Source organism: Bombina bombina, chromosome 4 (assembly GCF_027579735.1).
Source record: "Bombina bombina isolate aBomBom1 chromosome 4, aBomBom1.pri, whole genome shotgun sequence".
NCBI lineage: Eukaryota > Metazoa > Chordata > Amphibia > Anura > Bombinatoridae > Bombina > Bombina bombina.
In genome coordinates, this window is record NC_069502.1 from 746,462,164 (window position 1) to 746,475,375 (window position 13,212).

Genomic DNA, 13,212 nt, shown 5'->3' on the forward strand with positions numbered 1-13,212 from the left:
ATTTAAGTCTGAAATCCACATTATTAACAAGCTTCAACACAAACCGCCTCTTATGTCTCGTTAAGTTCATAGCATGAGGGAAAGTGAAAATATTATCCACTTCTCTGTTATTGCTGAATTTAAAGCCTGGTTTGTACCTTAGCTTTTATATGGCAACATTTAAAATAAATGGTATTTATAGCATATTGTGACCCTTCAGATCATTACTGCACAATAGCTTAGCCAAACTTTTGGTTGTAAGCCCACTGTTTAAATGCTTAAAGGGACATGAACATTTTCGTGATTTATATAGAGCATGCCATTTTAATCAACTTTCCAATTGACTTTATTATCTAATTTGCTTCATTCTTTTGGTATCTTATGTTGAAGAAACAGCAATGCATATGAGTGAGCCAATAAAATGAGGCATATATGTGCAGCCACCAATTAGCAGCTCCTGAGCCTACCTAGGTATGCTTTTCAAGGGAACAAAACAAATTAGATAATAGAAGTAAATTGGAGAGTTGTTTAAAATCATATGCTTTCTCTAAATCATGTAATAAAAAAAATGAGTTTCATGTCCCTTTAAATCTATTATTACAGTTGTAATTTTGGCTATGGGATAAGCAGTCAAACCATACCACCCTGAAACCTTAGTAGTTATTTCACAGGGAAAAGCGGGCTTTAAAGGGACAATAAATACTTTGAGATTATAATATAAAATGCTTACTCATGCATAGTACAACAACTTGCAATATACTTTTATTATTTGTTTTGCCACCATTTCTTTCATTTTAAGTCCAAAAATTGTGGATTTTCCAGTCCTGAAAACTGAGAGAAAATATGGCAGGTATCACAAGTCTAACTTTGCCACATATAGCGCCATAATTTGCAGTTGCTTGTTATCATAACTCAAGTCAGGATTGGCTAATAACATTCAGATTTCAGATGGCACCATTATTTCCTTTAATGTAGTGCTCCAGACATGAGAAGGAAGAAAATGTGATGATAGCAGTAAATTGGGGAAAAAAAAATAAAAAAAATTGTATTCTCTGACTGAATAATGAAAGAAAAATATTGGGTTTCATCTCCATTTAAGGTAATTTAAAAATCATTTTTATTTGTTTGCATAAATAAAATGAGCATCCCAAACAAAATAAACAGTTACTATGCAATAAATTAACATTATGAGCCTATATTTCACAAATCTTATCCAATAAAGATACTATGAAAAATTATTTTGTTATTTAATATTCCAACATTTATATATCATCAGATCATGAAGAGGATATGTGATTCATTTTCCCATAACTCTTATAGCAAAATATATTTGTCAGCAGCATCATGTGTAATATGCCAGTATTCCTCATACGTGATTAACACGGATGCTTTCTTTTGTTAATTGAAGGGCTTTCTGTTGATTTCCAGTTTTTAGTTATAAGAAACTTAACACTATTAAAGGGACAGTCTAGTCAAAACGTAACTTTTATGATTCAGATAGGGCATGGAATTTAAACAACTTTCTAATTTACTTTTATCATCAAATTTACTTTGTTTTCTTGGTATTCTTAGTTTAAAGCTAAACCTAGGTAGATTCATATGCTAATTTCTAAGCCCTTTAAGGCTGCCTTCTTAGCTCATTGAAACATAGAATTTGACGGTAGATAAGAACCAAAAAGGCCCATCAAATCTACCCATATTATATGTTACCGCATGTCCCAGGTATTTTTTAATTCCTTTACAGTCCTTGGATCCTATCTATCAAGCTCCGAACGGAGCTTGACGGCCCGTGTTTCTGGCGAGTCTTTAGACTCGCCAGAAACACAAGTTATGGAGCAGCGGTAACAAAGACCGCTGCTCCATAACCCTGTCCGCCTGCTCTGAGCAGGCGGACAGACATCGCCAGAAATCAACCCGATCGTGTTTACCACCTCTACTGGAAGTTAATTTTTTTAATTCACCACTCTTTCTGTAAAATAATGCTTCCTCACATCTTTACTGAATCTGCTACCCTATACCTTAAGATTGTGACCCCTTGTTTTGTTATTTCCTTCTTCTTTATTAAGTCCCTTCATATGTTTGAAGGTTTCTATCATGTCACCTCGTCCCTTCTTTCCTCTAAACTATACATATTTAGGTCATAGAGTCTTTGTATGTTTTATATTTTAGACCATGTACCATATAGAGGTTGATTTATCAACCTCTTCGGCAGGCTTTCACCTGCCTACGACTGCAGGTTCTCACTAGAGAACCTGCACGCTGTATTTAACCGCTGCTTCCCTACCCTTTCGCTACCTCTTAGGTGGCGAATTTCAATCTCCCTGGTCTCTTCCGACCTTGGGGATTGACAGCTCCTGCATGCGCGTGATTGGATGTGCGCGGGCAGGGGGCGGGATTACACGCAAGTACAAAATATCGCTTGTGTGCAATGCTGTATTCTGTCAGGGGAATTCAGCCGCCAAAGGCGAGCTGCGGCAGACAGGGGGGCGTATATGCGCACCTGTCCACCACAACTTGATAAATCGACCTTTTTAGTAGCCCACCTTTGGATAATTTCTAGTTTATTTATATCCTTATGGAGATATGGTCTCCAGAACTGTACACAATATTCCAGATGTGGTCTAACTAATTATCTGTAAAGTGGCTATTTCTACTACTAATACCTCTCCCAATGCAATCAAGTATTCCACTGGCCTTACTGTCTGCACTGCTGCATTCTCTACCAAATTTTAAATAATCTGAAATAATAATTCCCAAGGCCCTTTCTTCTCAGGCATTAATGTACTATTGAGACTATAATTGGCCTTTGGGTTTTTGGATCCTAAATGCATAATTTTGATCTTTGTAATATTACATTTCAAATCCTATTTTAGTGGAAAATAAAATTATATTGTGAATTCTATTCAGACCAAAAACATTATCAACTTTTTTTTTTTTTTACAACAAATTCTTAATTTGTGTCAAAGTATCTATATGCTTTCTGCATAAAAGTATTTTTAAATTAATATAATATTTGTCCTTATGTTAAAGGGACAATCTAGTCAAAATTAAACTTTCATGATTCAGATATGGCAGGACATTTTTAACAACTTTTCAATTTACTTTTATCATCAAATTTGCTTTGTTCTCTTGATATTCTTAGTTGAAAGCTAAACCTATGTAGGTTCATATGCTAATTTCTAAGCCCTTTAAGGCCGCCTCTTATCTCAATGCATCTCTCAATGCATTTTACAGTTTTCACAGCTAGACAATGCTAGTTCATGTGTTACATATAGATAACATTGTGCTCACGCCCGTGAATATACTTATGAGAGGGCTCTGATTGACTAAAATGCTAGTTTGTCAAAAGAACTGAAATAAGGGGGCAGTCTGCAGAGACTTAGATACAAGGTAATCACAGAGGTAAAAATGTATTAATATAACTGTGTTGGTTATGCAAAACTGGGGAATGGGTAATAAAGGGATTATCTATCTATTTAAACAATAACAATTGAAGAGTTGACTGTCCCTTTAAGCATAATCCATTTTTGTTTTGTATAAATTGAAAGCAAATATCAACACTATTGACTTAAGTAAATGTTATTTTACAGGATAATTGTCCTTTACTATACAACCCCCGTCAGTTTGACTATGACAAGGATGAAGTAGGAGATCGCTGTGATAACTGTCCCTATGTGCACAATCCTGCGCAAATTGACACTGATAATAACGGAGAGGGAGATGCTTGTTCTGTGGATATTGACGGAGATAGTACGTATACGATTCTGTTGTTATTGGCGATAATTTTATTTTTCTTTTAGCAGAAAATACAACTTAAATAATACCATGTGCACAACTGGTCAATCTTTAAAAAAAATATTAAAATCACATTTAGTTTCCCCTTTTTATTTAATTCTTTGCAGATATTCTAAATGAACTGGATAATTGCCCATATGTCTACAATACAGACCAGAAGGACACTGATAAGGACGGCGTTGGCGATCAGTGTGATAATTGCCCGTTGATGCACAATCCTGACCAGGTATGTATTCAATAAAAAAAAAGGAAATATATGAACCAATGTAAATGATTAACAGATGAGATTTCTCCCCTCCAGTAGCATATCGGGAAATGTCTATTATGGTTGCCTTAGTATTTCTAACAAACAGACCTAACAAGCTAATTAAAACAGCTTGACAATCTCCAGGGTCAATAGGAATTAAATGTTGTTTTCAGTTTAGCCTAGACATTAGCTCTGGAATGCAGAATTACACGCAACTGAACCTCCAGGCTGAATAGCTGCAAACAGCTCAAGTCAATGACAGTCATTCATGGCCTAAGGACTTTGTTTGGGCAAGACAGTTCAATGTGAAATTCAGAACCTCACATTTCTTTTTTTTTAGCATGTCTTGCATACAGTCTCAAGCTTGTGCAAATTACAAGTACCTATTGTGCATCTAGACATAAGATACCTTTGTATTTAATAAGGGCATATAGCTATGTACTATAGAAGAATCTATGGGCTTTGTCAGAAAGCCAGTCTACCTTTTTGACGACTGATTGCCAAGTTTTATAATTATAATATGCCGATGGCACACTCTATAAACCAAAAGTTAATTAACATACTATATGTAAACACAGATGGCTTAATTTTCAAAGTTTACTGCTAACTCACTTATTGGAGTCAGACTACAAAATACTCCAGGCGTTCTAGTAATCTAAGAATAGATATAACATATTAAAGGGGCATATAGGTCAATATCATACAGGGACTGTATGGCCTCAGCATACTATTGCAGAACACTTTGCAATTTAAAGGCACATTGCACTTTTGATTCCCTTAAATGTGTTCCCAATTATTTACATTATATCCTGGAGTATATTAAACTGTCTTTAAATGGATAGTCAACTTCTTTTTAAAATAATTTGAAATAACTGCTTTTTACCTGTTGAAACCACCACTTATAATGAGAATGTTAATACTGCAGTATTTTCTGTAGAAAAACTACATGAACAAGAGAAAACCACCCAATGGGAGGTTGTTCACCGTGCTTAGAATACAATGAACTCTTATAAGCTACTTGACTGAGTGTACTATCCCTTGAATTTTTTCCAAATGACTTGTTATACCAGCCACATAACATTATATGTAAATGAAACTGCAGCTTCAGATTTATTCTAGCAATGAATATGACATTTTCTGTACCTATGTTTTGGTCTTTGTTTATATATACATATATATAAGGTAAGGAGGCATTTGTTTATAGTGATACATAAGATAAGGAGGTCTGCAGGGTCAGCCCATTTGAATGAACAAGTTCTTGAGAGCCTCTAGTGTGGTGGAGTTAAATAATCTCAATCCGATTGACGGCCACATGTGAGCAGGGATCGGCATTGCACAAGCAGCAATGCCGTGTGGATGAGGTTCCTGAGAGCAAACTTTGTCCATCTGGCAAATGATAATGGTGCCCAATAATCAACCTTATAAGAAGTTTTTGACCCCAGCTATAATAACAAGGGTGCATATGTTATATAGAGGTCTCCTTTATTGCCCTGTTAAAGTAAATCACAATATTGCTGCCATAATAATCATTTAATGTGACCACCTAGCTGCAATTAACCCTGAGAACCCCCTACTGTGGTTTCTTATCCTCATTGAGACCCTTAACTGTCATGAAATTGTAAATGCATAACCCCTAGAACTTTATTAACCCTAAACACACTGTCCCCCACCAAGTATTAACCCTTACCATGGCAGAGTTTGTGGGCTTAATGTTGACACTGAACCTACCCATCCTCAATTTTTATTGGTTAATATGATTAACCAATTAAGATTGGTTAAATGTATATATAGGAAGGAACACAGAAGAAGGCCAGACACTGCAGATAATAACTGTGTAGGACCTGTTGCTGTTGACCAGAAGAATGCATAACAGGCAGAAAACTGGGCATATCTTTTTTTGGGGGAAAATGGTTTGGTTTCTTGCCATTAGGTTTCTGGGGAGTTGTCTAGTATGGCAGTTTACTGCTTGGGAATTTGTTAGGGTGGATTATATTTATTAGGGGTTTAGTTTGAGTGGTGATCAGGTAGGAGAATCTAAAAATGTTGGGGAAGGTAAATTGTGGAAGAGGAAAATTAGATCTTGACCAATATTTCTTTAATGAAATACTTCTAATTTTATTTTTCTATGAATTAACATATTGTAATTTAGCACTGAACTAGCATCACATGTTCATAATCAGTTGAAATATCTCTTGCAGTAATGTATGGTAAGTTAGTAAACATGGAGAAATACAAGTTCTATGTTATTTTTATTAACTTTTTACTGTATGCACCTATTTTGCTTGTCTTTTTACATAGGATCACAAGTATTTAGTGCTACAGAATTTTGGAGCACTATACAAATGAATGATAATATCAATAATAATAGATAAAAAATAATATTAATGCACATTATTATCTGTATTTTTGTACTGTATCATAGTTATATAAACAGATGATACTACTGCTGTTCTTAAATAGTTATGGCTCTTAATTTTAGACCGATGTGGATAATGACCTTGTCGGTGACCAATGTGATAACAATGAAGATATTGATGAGGATGGCTACCAAAACAACTTAGACAATTGCCCATACATTCCCAATGCAAATCAGGCTGACCATGATAAAGATGGCCGAGGTGATGCCTGTGATTCTGATGATGATAATGATGGTGTCCCCGATGATAGAGACAATTGCCGGTTGGTTTTTAACCCTGACCAAAAGGACTCCAATGGTAAGCTATGTTGGTTGATCTTTGTACCATTCAAAATTGTTATTCTGAGCATGTGACTGTATGCTACTTATAGAAAATATAACTAAAGACATTTAACCAGTCTACTCCAGAATTGTTATTGTTTAAAAAGAAAGAAAATCCCTTTATTACCCATTCCCCAGTTTTGCATAACCAACACTGTTTTATTAATACACCTTTTACCTCTGTGATTACCTTGTATCTAAGCCTCTGCAAACTGTCCCCTTATCTCAGTTTTTTTAAAGACTTTCATTTTAGCCAATCAGTGCTGACTTATAAATAACTCCACAGTAGTGAGCACAAGGTTATCTATATGGCACATATGAACTAACGCCCTCTATCTAAACCATGAAAGTTTCATTTTGACTAGACTGACCCTTTAACATTACATGAAAATAGAAAATGTTACAAAAACATTCTGATGATGGATAAAACCCAAATATTTTGTTTGCTACCAATCTTAATCTAAACTTCATGTTTCATTAATCCTCAGGACAATATACAGTATATCATACCACAGCCATTCTTGTGTTTGTTTATTATATTTGTCACCATGTGTTATAATTAAAACTAAAATTAAAAATTCTTGTACAATATATATAAATGAGTGATGTCGCGAACCTAAAAATTTGGGCTCGTGAACGGAGAACTCGAACTTCCACAAAAGTTTGCAAACCGGCGAACCGGGCGAACCGCCATAGACTTCAATAGGCAGGTGAATTTTAAAACCCACAGGGACTCTTTCTGGCCACCATAGTGATGGAAAAGTTGTTTCAAGGGCACTAACACCTGGACTGTGGCATGCCGGAGGGGGATCCATGGCAAAACTCCCATGGAAAATGACATAGTTGATGCAGAGTCTGGTTTTAATCCATAAAGGGCATAAATCACCTAACATTCCTAAATTGTTTGGAATAACGTGCTTTAAAACATCAGGTATGATGTTGTATTGATAAGGTAGTGTAAGGGTTACGTGTAAGGGTTACGCCCGCTTCACAGTGCGCAGTGTAGGTGATATACCTGCCCTGACCATGCTTTGCAGACCAGGTATCAGTGGTCAGATGGACCCTTGCCCCAACACTGTGTGCCAGACATGCCATTATAGCAGACTTATATGGCTTTGGCGTTGCTTTTTGGTAATTAGAAGGCTGCTAAATGCCACTGCGCACCACACGTGTTTTATGCCCAGCAGTGAAGGGGTGAATTAGGGAGCATGTAGGCAGCTTGTAGAGTTAATTTTAGCTTAAGTGTAGTGTAGTAGACAACCCAAAGTATTGATCTAGGCCCATTTTGGTATATTTCATGCCACCATTTCACCGCCAAATGCGATCAAATAAAAAAAAATTGTTCACTTTTTCACAAACTTTAGGTTTCTCACAGAAATTATTTACAAACAACTTTATGGCATAAATGGTTGTAAATGCTTCTCTGGGATCCCCTTTGTTCAGAAATAGCAGACTTATATGGCTTTGGCGTTGCCTTTTGGTAATTAGAAGGCTGCTAAATGCCACTGCGCACCACACGTGTTTTATGCCCAGCAGTGAAGGGTTTAATTAGGGAGCTTGTAGAGTTAATTTTAGCTTAAGTGTAGTGTAGTAGACAACCCAAAGTATTGATCTAGGCCCATTTTGGTATATTTCATGCCACCATTTCACCGCCAAATGCGATCAAATTTAAAAAAAAACTTAAATTTTTTCGCAATTTTAGGTTTCTCACTGAAATTATTTAGAAACAGCTTCTGCAATTATGGCACAAATGGTTGTAAATGCTTCTCTGGGATCCCCTTTGTTCAGAAATAGCAGACATATATGACTTTGGCGTTGCTTTCTGGTAATTAGAAGGCCGCTAAATGCTGCTGCGCATCACACGTGTATTATGGCTAGCAGTGAAGGGGTTAATTAGGTAGTTTGTAGGGAGCTTGCAGGGTTAATTTTAGCTTTAGTGTAGAGATCAGCCTCCCACCTGACACATCAGACCCCCTGATCCCTCCCAAACAGCTCCCTTCCCTTCCCCACCCCACAATTGTCCCCGCCATCTTAAGTACTGGCAGAAAGTCTGCCAGTACTAAAATAAAAGGTTTTTAAAAAAATTTTACATTTTTTTAGCATATTTACATATGCTGTGGTGTAGCTTCCCCCCTTAGCCCCCAACCTCCCTGATCCCCCCCAAAACAGCTCTCTAACCCTCCCCATCTGCCTTATTGGTGGCCATCATGGGTACTGGCAGCTGTCTGCTATTATTTCACAGTCAAAAAAGTTGTTGTTTTTTTTAAATGTACACTACTGTTACACCAGATATGAGTGGTGGCACTGGGCAAGTGGGCACAGTATACGCTGTAAGCCTGACACACACGCTGGCAGGCAGGCAACTGCAATTAGATTACACAGGAAAAAAAAAAAGCAGACTGATGTTCTAGCCCTAAAAAGGGCTTTTTGGGGTGCTGCCCTTACAGCAGAGATCAGATGAGTCCTTCAGGACTGTAGTGGACACTGAATACACTAGCCTAGCTATCGATTTCCATATTAAATCAGCAGCAGCTACACTGTCCCTCCTCTCACTAAGAATGCAGCTTCCAAATGAATCTAAAATGGATGCTGTCCAGGAGGTGGGAGGGTCTGGGAGGGAGGGTCTGCTGCTGATTGGCTTTAATGTGTATTCTGACTGTGAGGTACAGGGTCAAAGTTTACTCAATGATGACGAATAGTGGGCGGATCGAACATCGCATATGTTCGCCCGCCGAAGCAAATGCGAACATGCTATGTTCGTCGGGAACTATTCGCCGGCGAACAATTCGCGACATCACTATATATAATACATGAATACAGTGGGGATTTAATAATTCACAACTTTTTGTTTAGTCAGTTCTCCTTTGAAACCTGTTATGAGAGGATGTAAGGAAATATGATTGTAACTGCAATTACTCCAAAGGTTATTTTAAAAGTTGAAATTTTAATATCAGTTAAGTTTGATAAATAGAACATATGCAACATGAAAAATAAAGTTCCAAAAGAAAGTGAATAAAGCCTTTTCCATATAAAAAAAACGATCAATCCTTTATTAGTTATGGTAAAAACAGCATCTCATAGCAACGACCAGGAGACAAAGAAAAAGACCATCAATATGTAAGAACACAGTCTTATGCGTTTCGGCGGTACTTCGACGTAATCATAACCCATATGTGGCTCGAGATGCGGTACTTAATTTAAAGGGCATAAGCCCCAATTATTGGTTAATTAAAAACACACCCATTTAACATGTTGATGGTCATGAACAAAGAAATTTCAACATATATATATATATATATATATATATATATATATATATATATATATCTATCTCAAGAACATATATGACTAAAAGAGAAACAAAACAGTATTTTGCTTCAAAAAGACAGGAAATATAAAGGGATACACAGCTCTATAGTAAACAAAGTATCAATGTATTAGTACAGAAAATTCGCTAAATAGACACACTTCATCCCCTGTAAAATAAACAAGGTGTCTTGTAGAGTAATAATAAAATATTCACATGTGAATATTTTATTATTACTCTACTAGACACTTTGTTTTGGTTTAGGTTGTATTGGCCTACGCACTAGTTTACAATTGCCTTGTTTATTTTGCAGGGGATGAAGTGTGTCTATGTAGCAAATTTTCTGTACTAATACAGGTATACCCCGCTCATACAGCGGGTTAGGGACCGGAGCCCCGCTGTTAAGTGAAAACCGCCTTAAAGTGAAACAAGGCAGTTTTAGCTTTCTTTTCAGTGTTTAAAATCTTAAAAACATGTTTGAACTAACATATATTAGGGGTGCAATAGGGCTACGTTTAGTTTAACAGTAGCACAGCATAGTATTCAATAAATACTGTACCTGTAAAGTAGTGACAATTACTGTAGTAAAATTTGCCAGACTATAGCACTGAGACACAGATTGCACTGCAATGCAGTTAACAGAGTGAACTAAGCATAACTAAATGATGCCAGTCACTTTTCTCACAACCTCACAATGATTTACAGCACTGTTTCAAAATGCTTGGAGGTTGAACAAAGCGCTGTATTAGCGAATCGCTGTAAAGTGAAGCGCTGTAAAGTGAGGTATACCTGTACATTGATACTTTGTTTACTATAGAGCTGTGTATCCCTTTATAAAAGAGTGCTGTATTTCCTGTCTTTTTGAAGCAAAATACTGTTTTGTTTCTCTCTTACTCATATATGTGCATGATATATTATTTCAAAGGGTCTGCACCATAAGCCTCTTACTGTCTATAGTTAGGGGCGTATATATAAGTATTATTTGTTTACCCCTATCTTTGTTTCTACAGCTCCTGTCTAGCAAATGCTTCCCACTTTGTTCTGTGCTTGATACAATATATATATATATATATATATATATATACACACACACAAAAGCAAAAGTAAGAGTTACAATTTGAATATAGATTATATGCTATATAGATAAAAAGACAGCTGTTATTATAATGATCATAAACAAATGTATGAGCACTCGATTTATGTAATATATACATCTGTATTGCATAGCGACACTTCTAATGACATATGTAAACCTATGCAGTTTAACAAAAGGAAAAGAAATCCTAAGACTGATACAAAAAGTAGATAAATAATATTATATGTGCATGTACCTAACATAACAAAACTATAGTCCCAGTCATGAACACACCATATGAATAGTGTCGGTATTTATCCATTTCATATGAACAAGGGATGATTGACATCATAGTTCTATCTCTATATTGTATGTGCACATACATAGTTGCGTAACTTATTCCTTGCAAAATAGGGTAATTTATTTAATATATCTGCACAATGTGTGCAATATAACAGAACGGTGTGCAAAGCAGTCTCCCAAAGTGGTAAAGTATCTAATCCAGATAACTGTAGGAACGAGTAAAAGTGTTTAGGGGGGTTAATTTTATGTTTAGGTGGTCATTCCCAGAAGTTAATAATATCGTTTGCTGAGTTAAAGCCAGTGGGTGTCAAGGTACTCAATTTATTGATCCAATACACCTCCTGCCTGGCCAGAATGGACCATCTATCTCCTCCCCTCGGGGGATGTTTAATAAGTTCTATCGCATTCCACTTAAAGGTAGATACTTGTCCTTTGTTAACATCTATAAAATGTTTGGCTATTTCAGAACAAAGGTTCACATTCGTGATATAACCCAGATGTTCACGTATCCTAGTTGTACATCATGAGTAGTCATCCCAATATATTGTTTGGAATGAGCTGAACATTCAATGAGATATATCACGTATGCGGAAGAGCACTTTATGCAGCCCTTGGTGTCAAAGCTCTGACCTGTAGAACATGATGTAAATTTGGTTAAAACTCTAATGTGTTCACAAGCTTTACAGTTTTACCACATTTGAAGGTACCATTGTGAGTAAGCCAAGAACTATTACTTGGCGGATATTTCAACAGGCTTGGAGACACCAAATTGCCTAACGTGAGATTCCTAGAATAAATTTACAACCTTCTCTAATAGTATCTTTAAGAAGGTTGTCACCATATAAAATGGGTAGACATTTATTTATAATGTTACAAACCTGATAGTATTGAGAAGAAAATTTAGTTACAAACATGGGTTTCATAAACAATTCCTCACTGTTATCTTGTTTCTTTCTTGTTTTTTCTAACAATGCTGTGCGTGCTTGTATTTTAGACTGCTCAAATGCCCCATTAATGACTCCATCAGGGTAACCTCTCTGTTTTAATCTGCCCACCAAAGCCTTTGATTCTGATTTAAAAAAACATCCCTTGAGTTTATGAGTCTATTTCTCAGGAATTGCCCTTTTGCAATCCCCCGAAACACATGTTTGGGATGAGCACTCGAGGCATAAAGCTGTGATTTAACAGAAACAGTTTTACGATAAAGACTGGTTTCAACATGGTTAAGTGAGAAATCAAACCTAAGTTTGATATCTAAAAAGTTAATTTTGAACTCTTGCCATTCATGGGTAAATTTGATTTCAGGTACACAGCTGTCCAAATACTTCACAAAACTGCAAGCTTCCTTCTTCCTGAATGTGCCTATGAAAATGAGATCATCGATGAACCTTTTATAGAATTTAATCTTCTGTGAAAAAGGGTTGCTATCTCCTAGAAGATATATGCAACATATCTGTCCATCTTTCTATCTATCTATTTAATTATCTATCTATATGTCTGTCTGTCTATCTATATATCTTCTATATTTCTGTTTGTCTGTCTATCTCTATATAATCTATCTTTCTGTTTGTCTGTCTATCTATATATCATCTATCTTTCTGTTTGTCTGTCTGTCTGACTTCCTATCTAAAAAAACAAAATTTCAACACAAGTTCACCATTTGGCAACAAAAGCTATTATGTATTTATTTACCAAAAGAACAGATGGATATATAATTTACAGGTTTAGAATATCATATGTTTTGCAGTTAAAATTATTATTTTTAATAG

General features: G+C 36.0%; 1 protein-coding gene across 1 annotated transcript in view; it reads left to right on the forward strand.

Moving 5' to 3' along the window:
• THBS2 (thrombospondin 2) overlaps positions 1-13,212 on the forward strand; it is a 130,133-nt gene that overhangs the window by 94,627 nt on the left and 22,294 nt on the right. Inside the window, exons 15-17 of the mRNA XM_053711002.1 lie at positions 3,570-3,729; positions 3,882-4,000; positions 6,501-6,735. Of these exons, the coding sequence (XP_053566977.1) occupies positions 3,570-3,729; positions 3,882-4,000; positions 6,501-6,735 (514 nt within the window). The remainder of the gene's footprint in view (positions 1-3,569; positions 3,730-3,881; positions 4,001-6,500; positions 6,736-13,212) is intronic.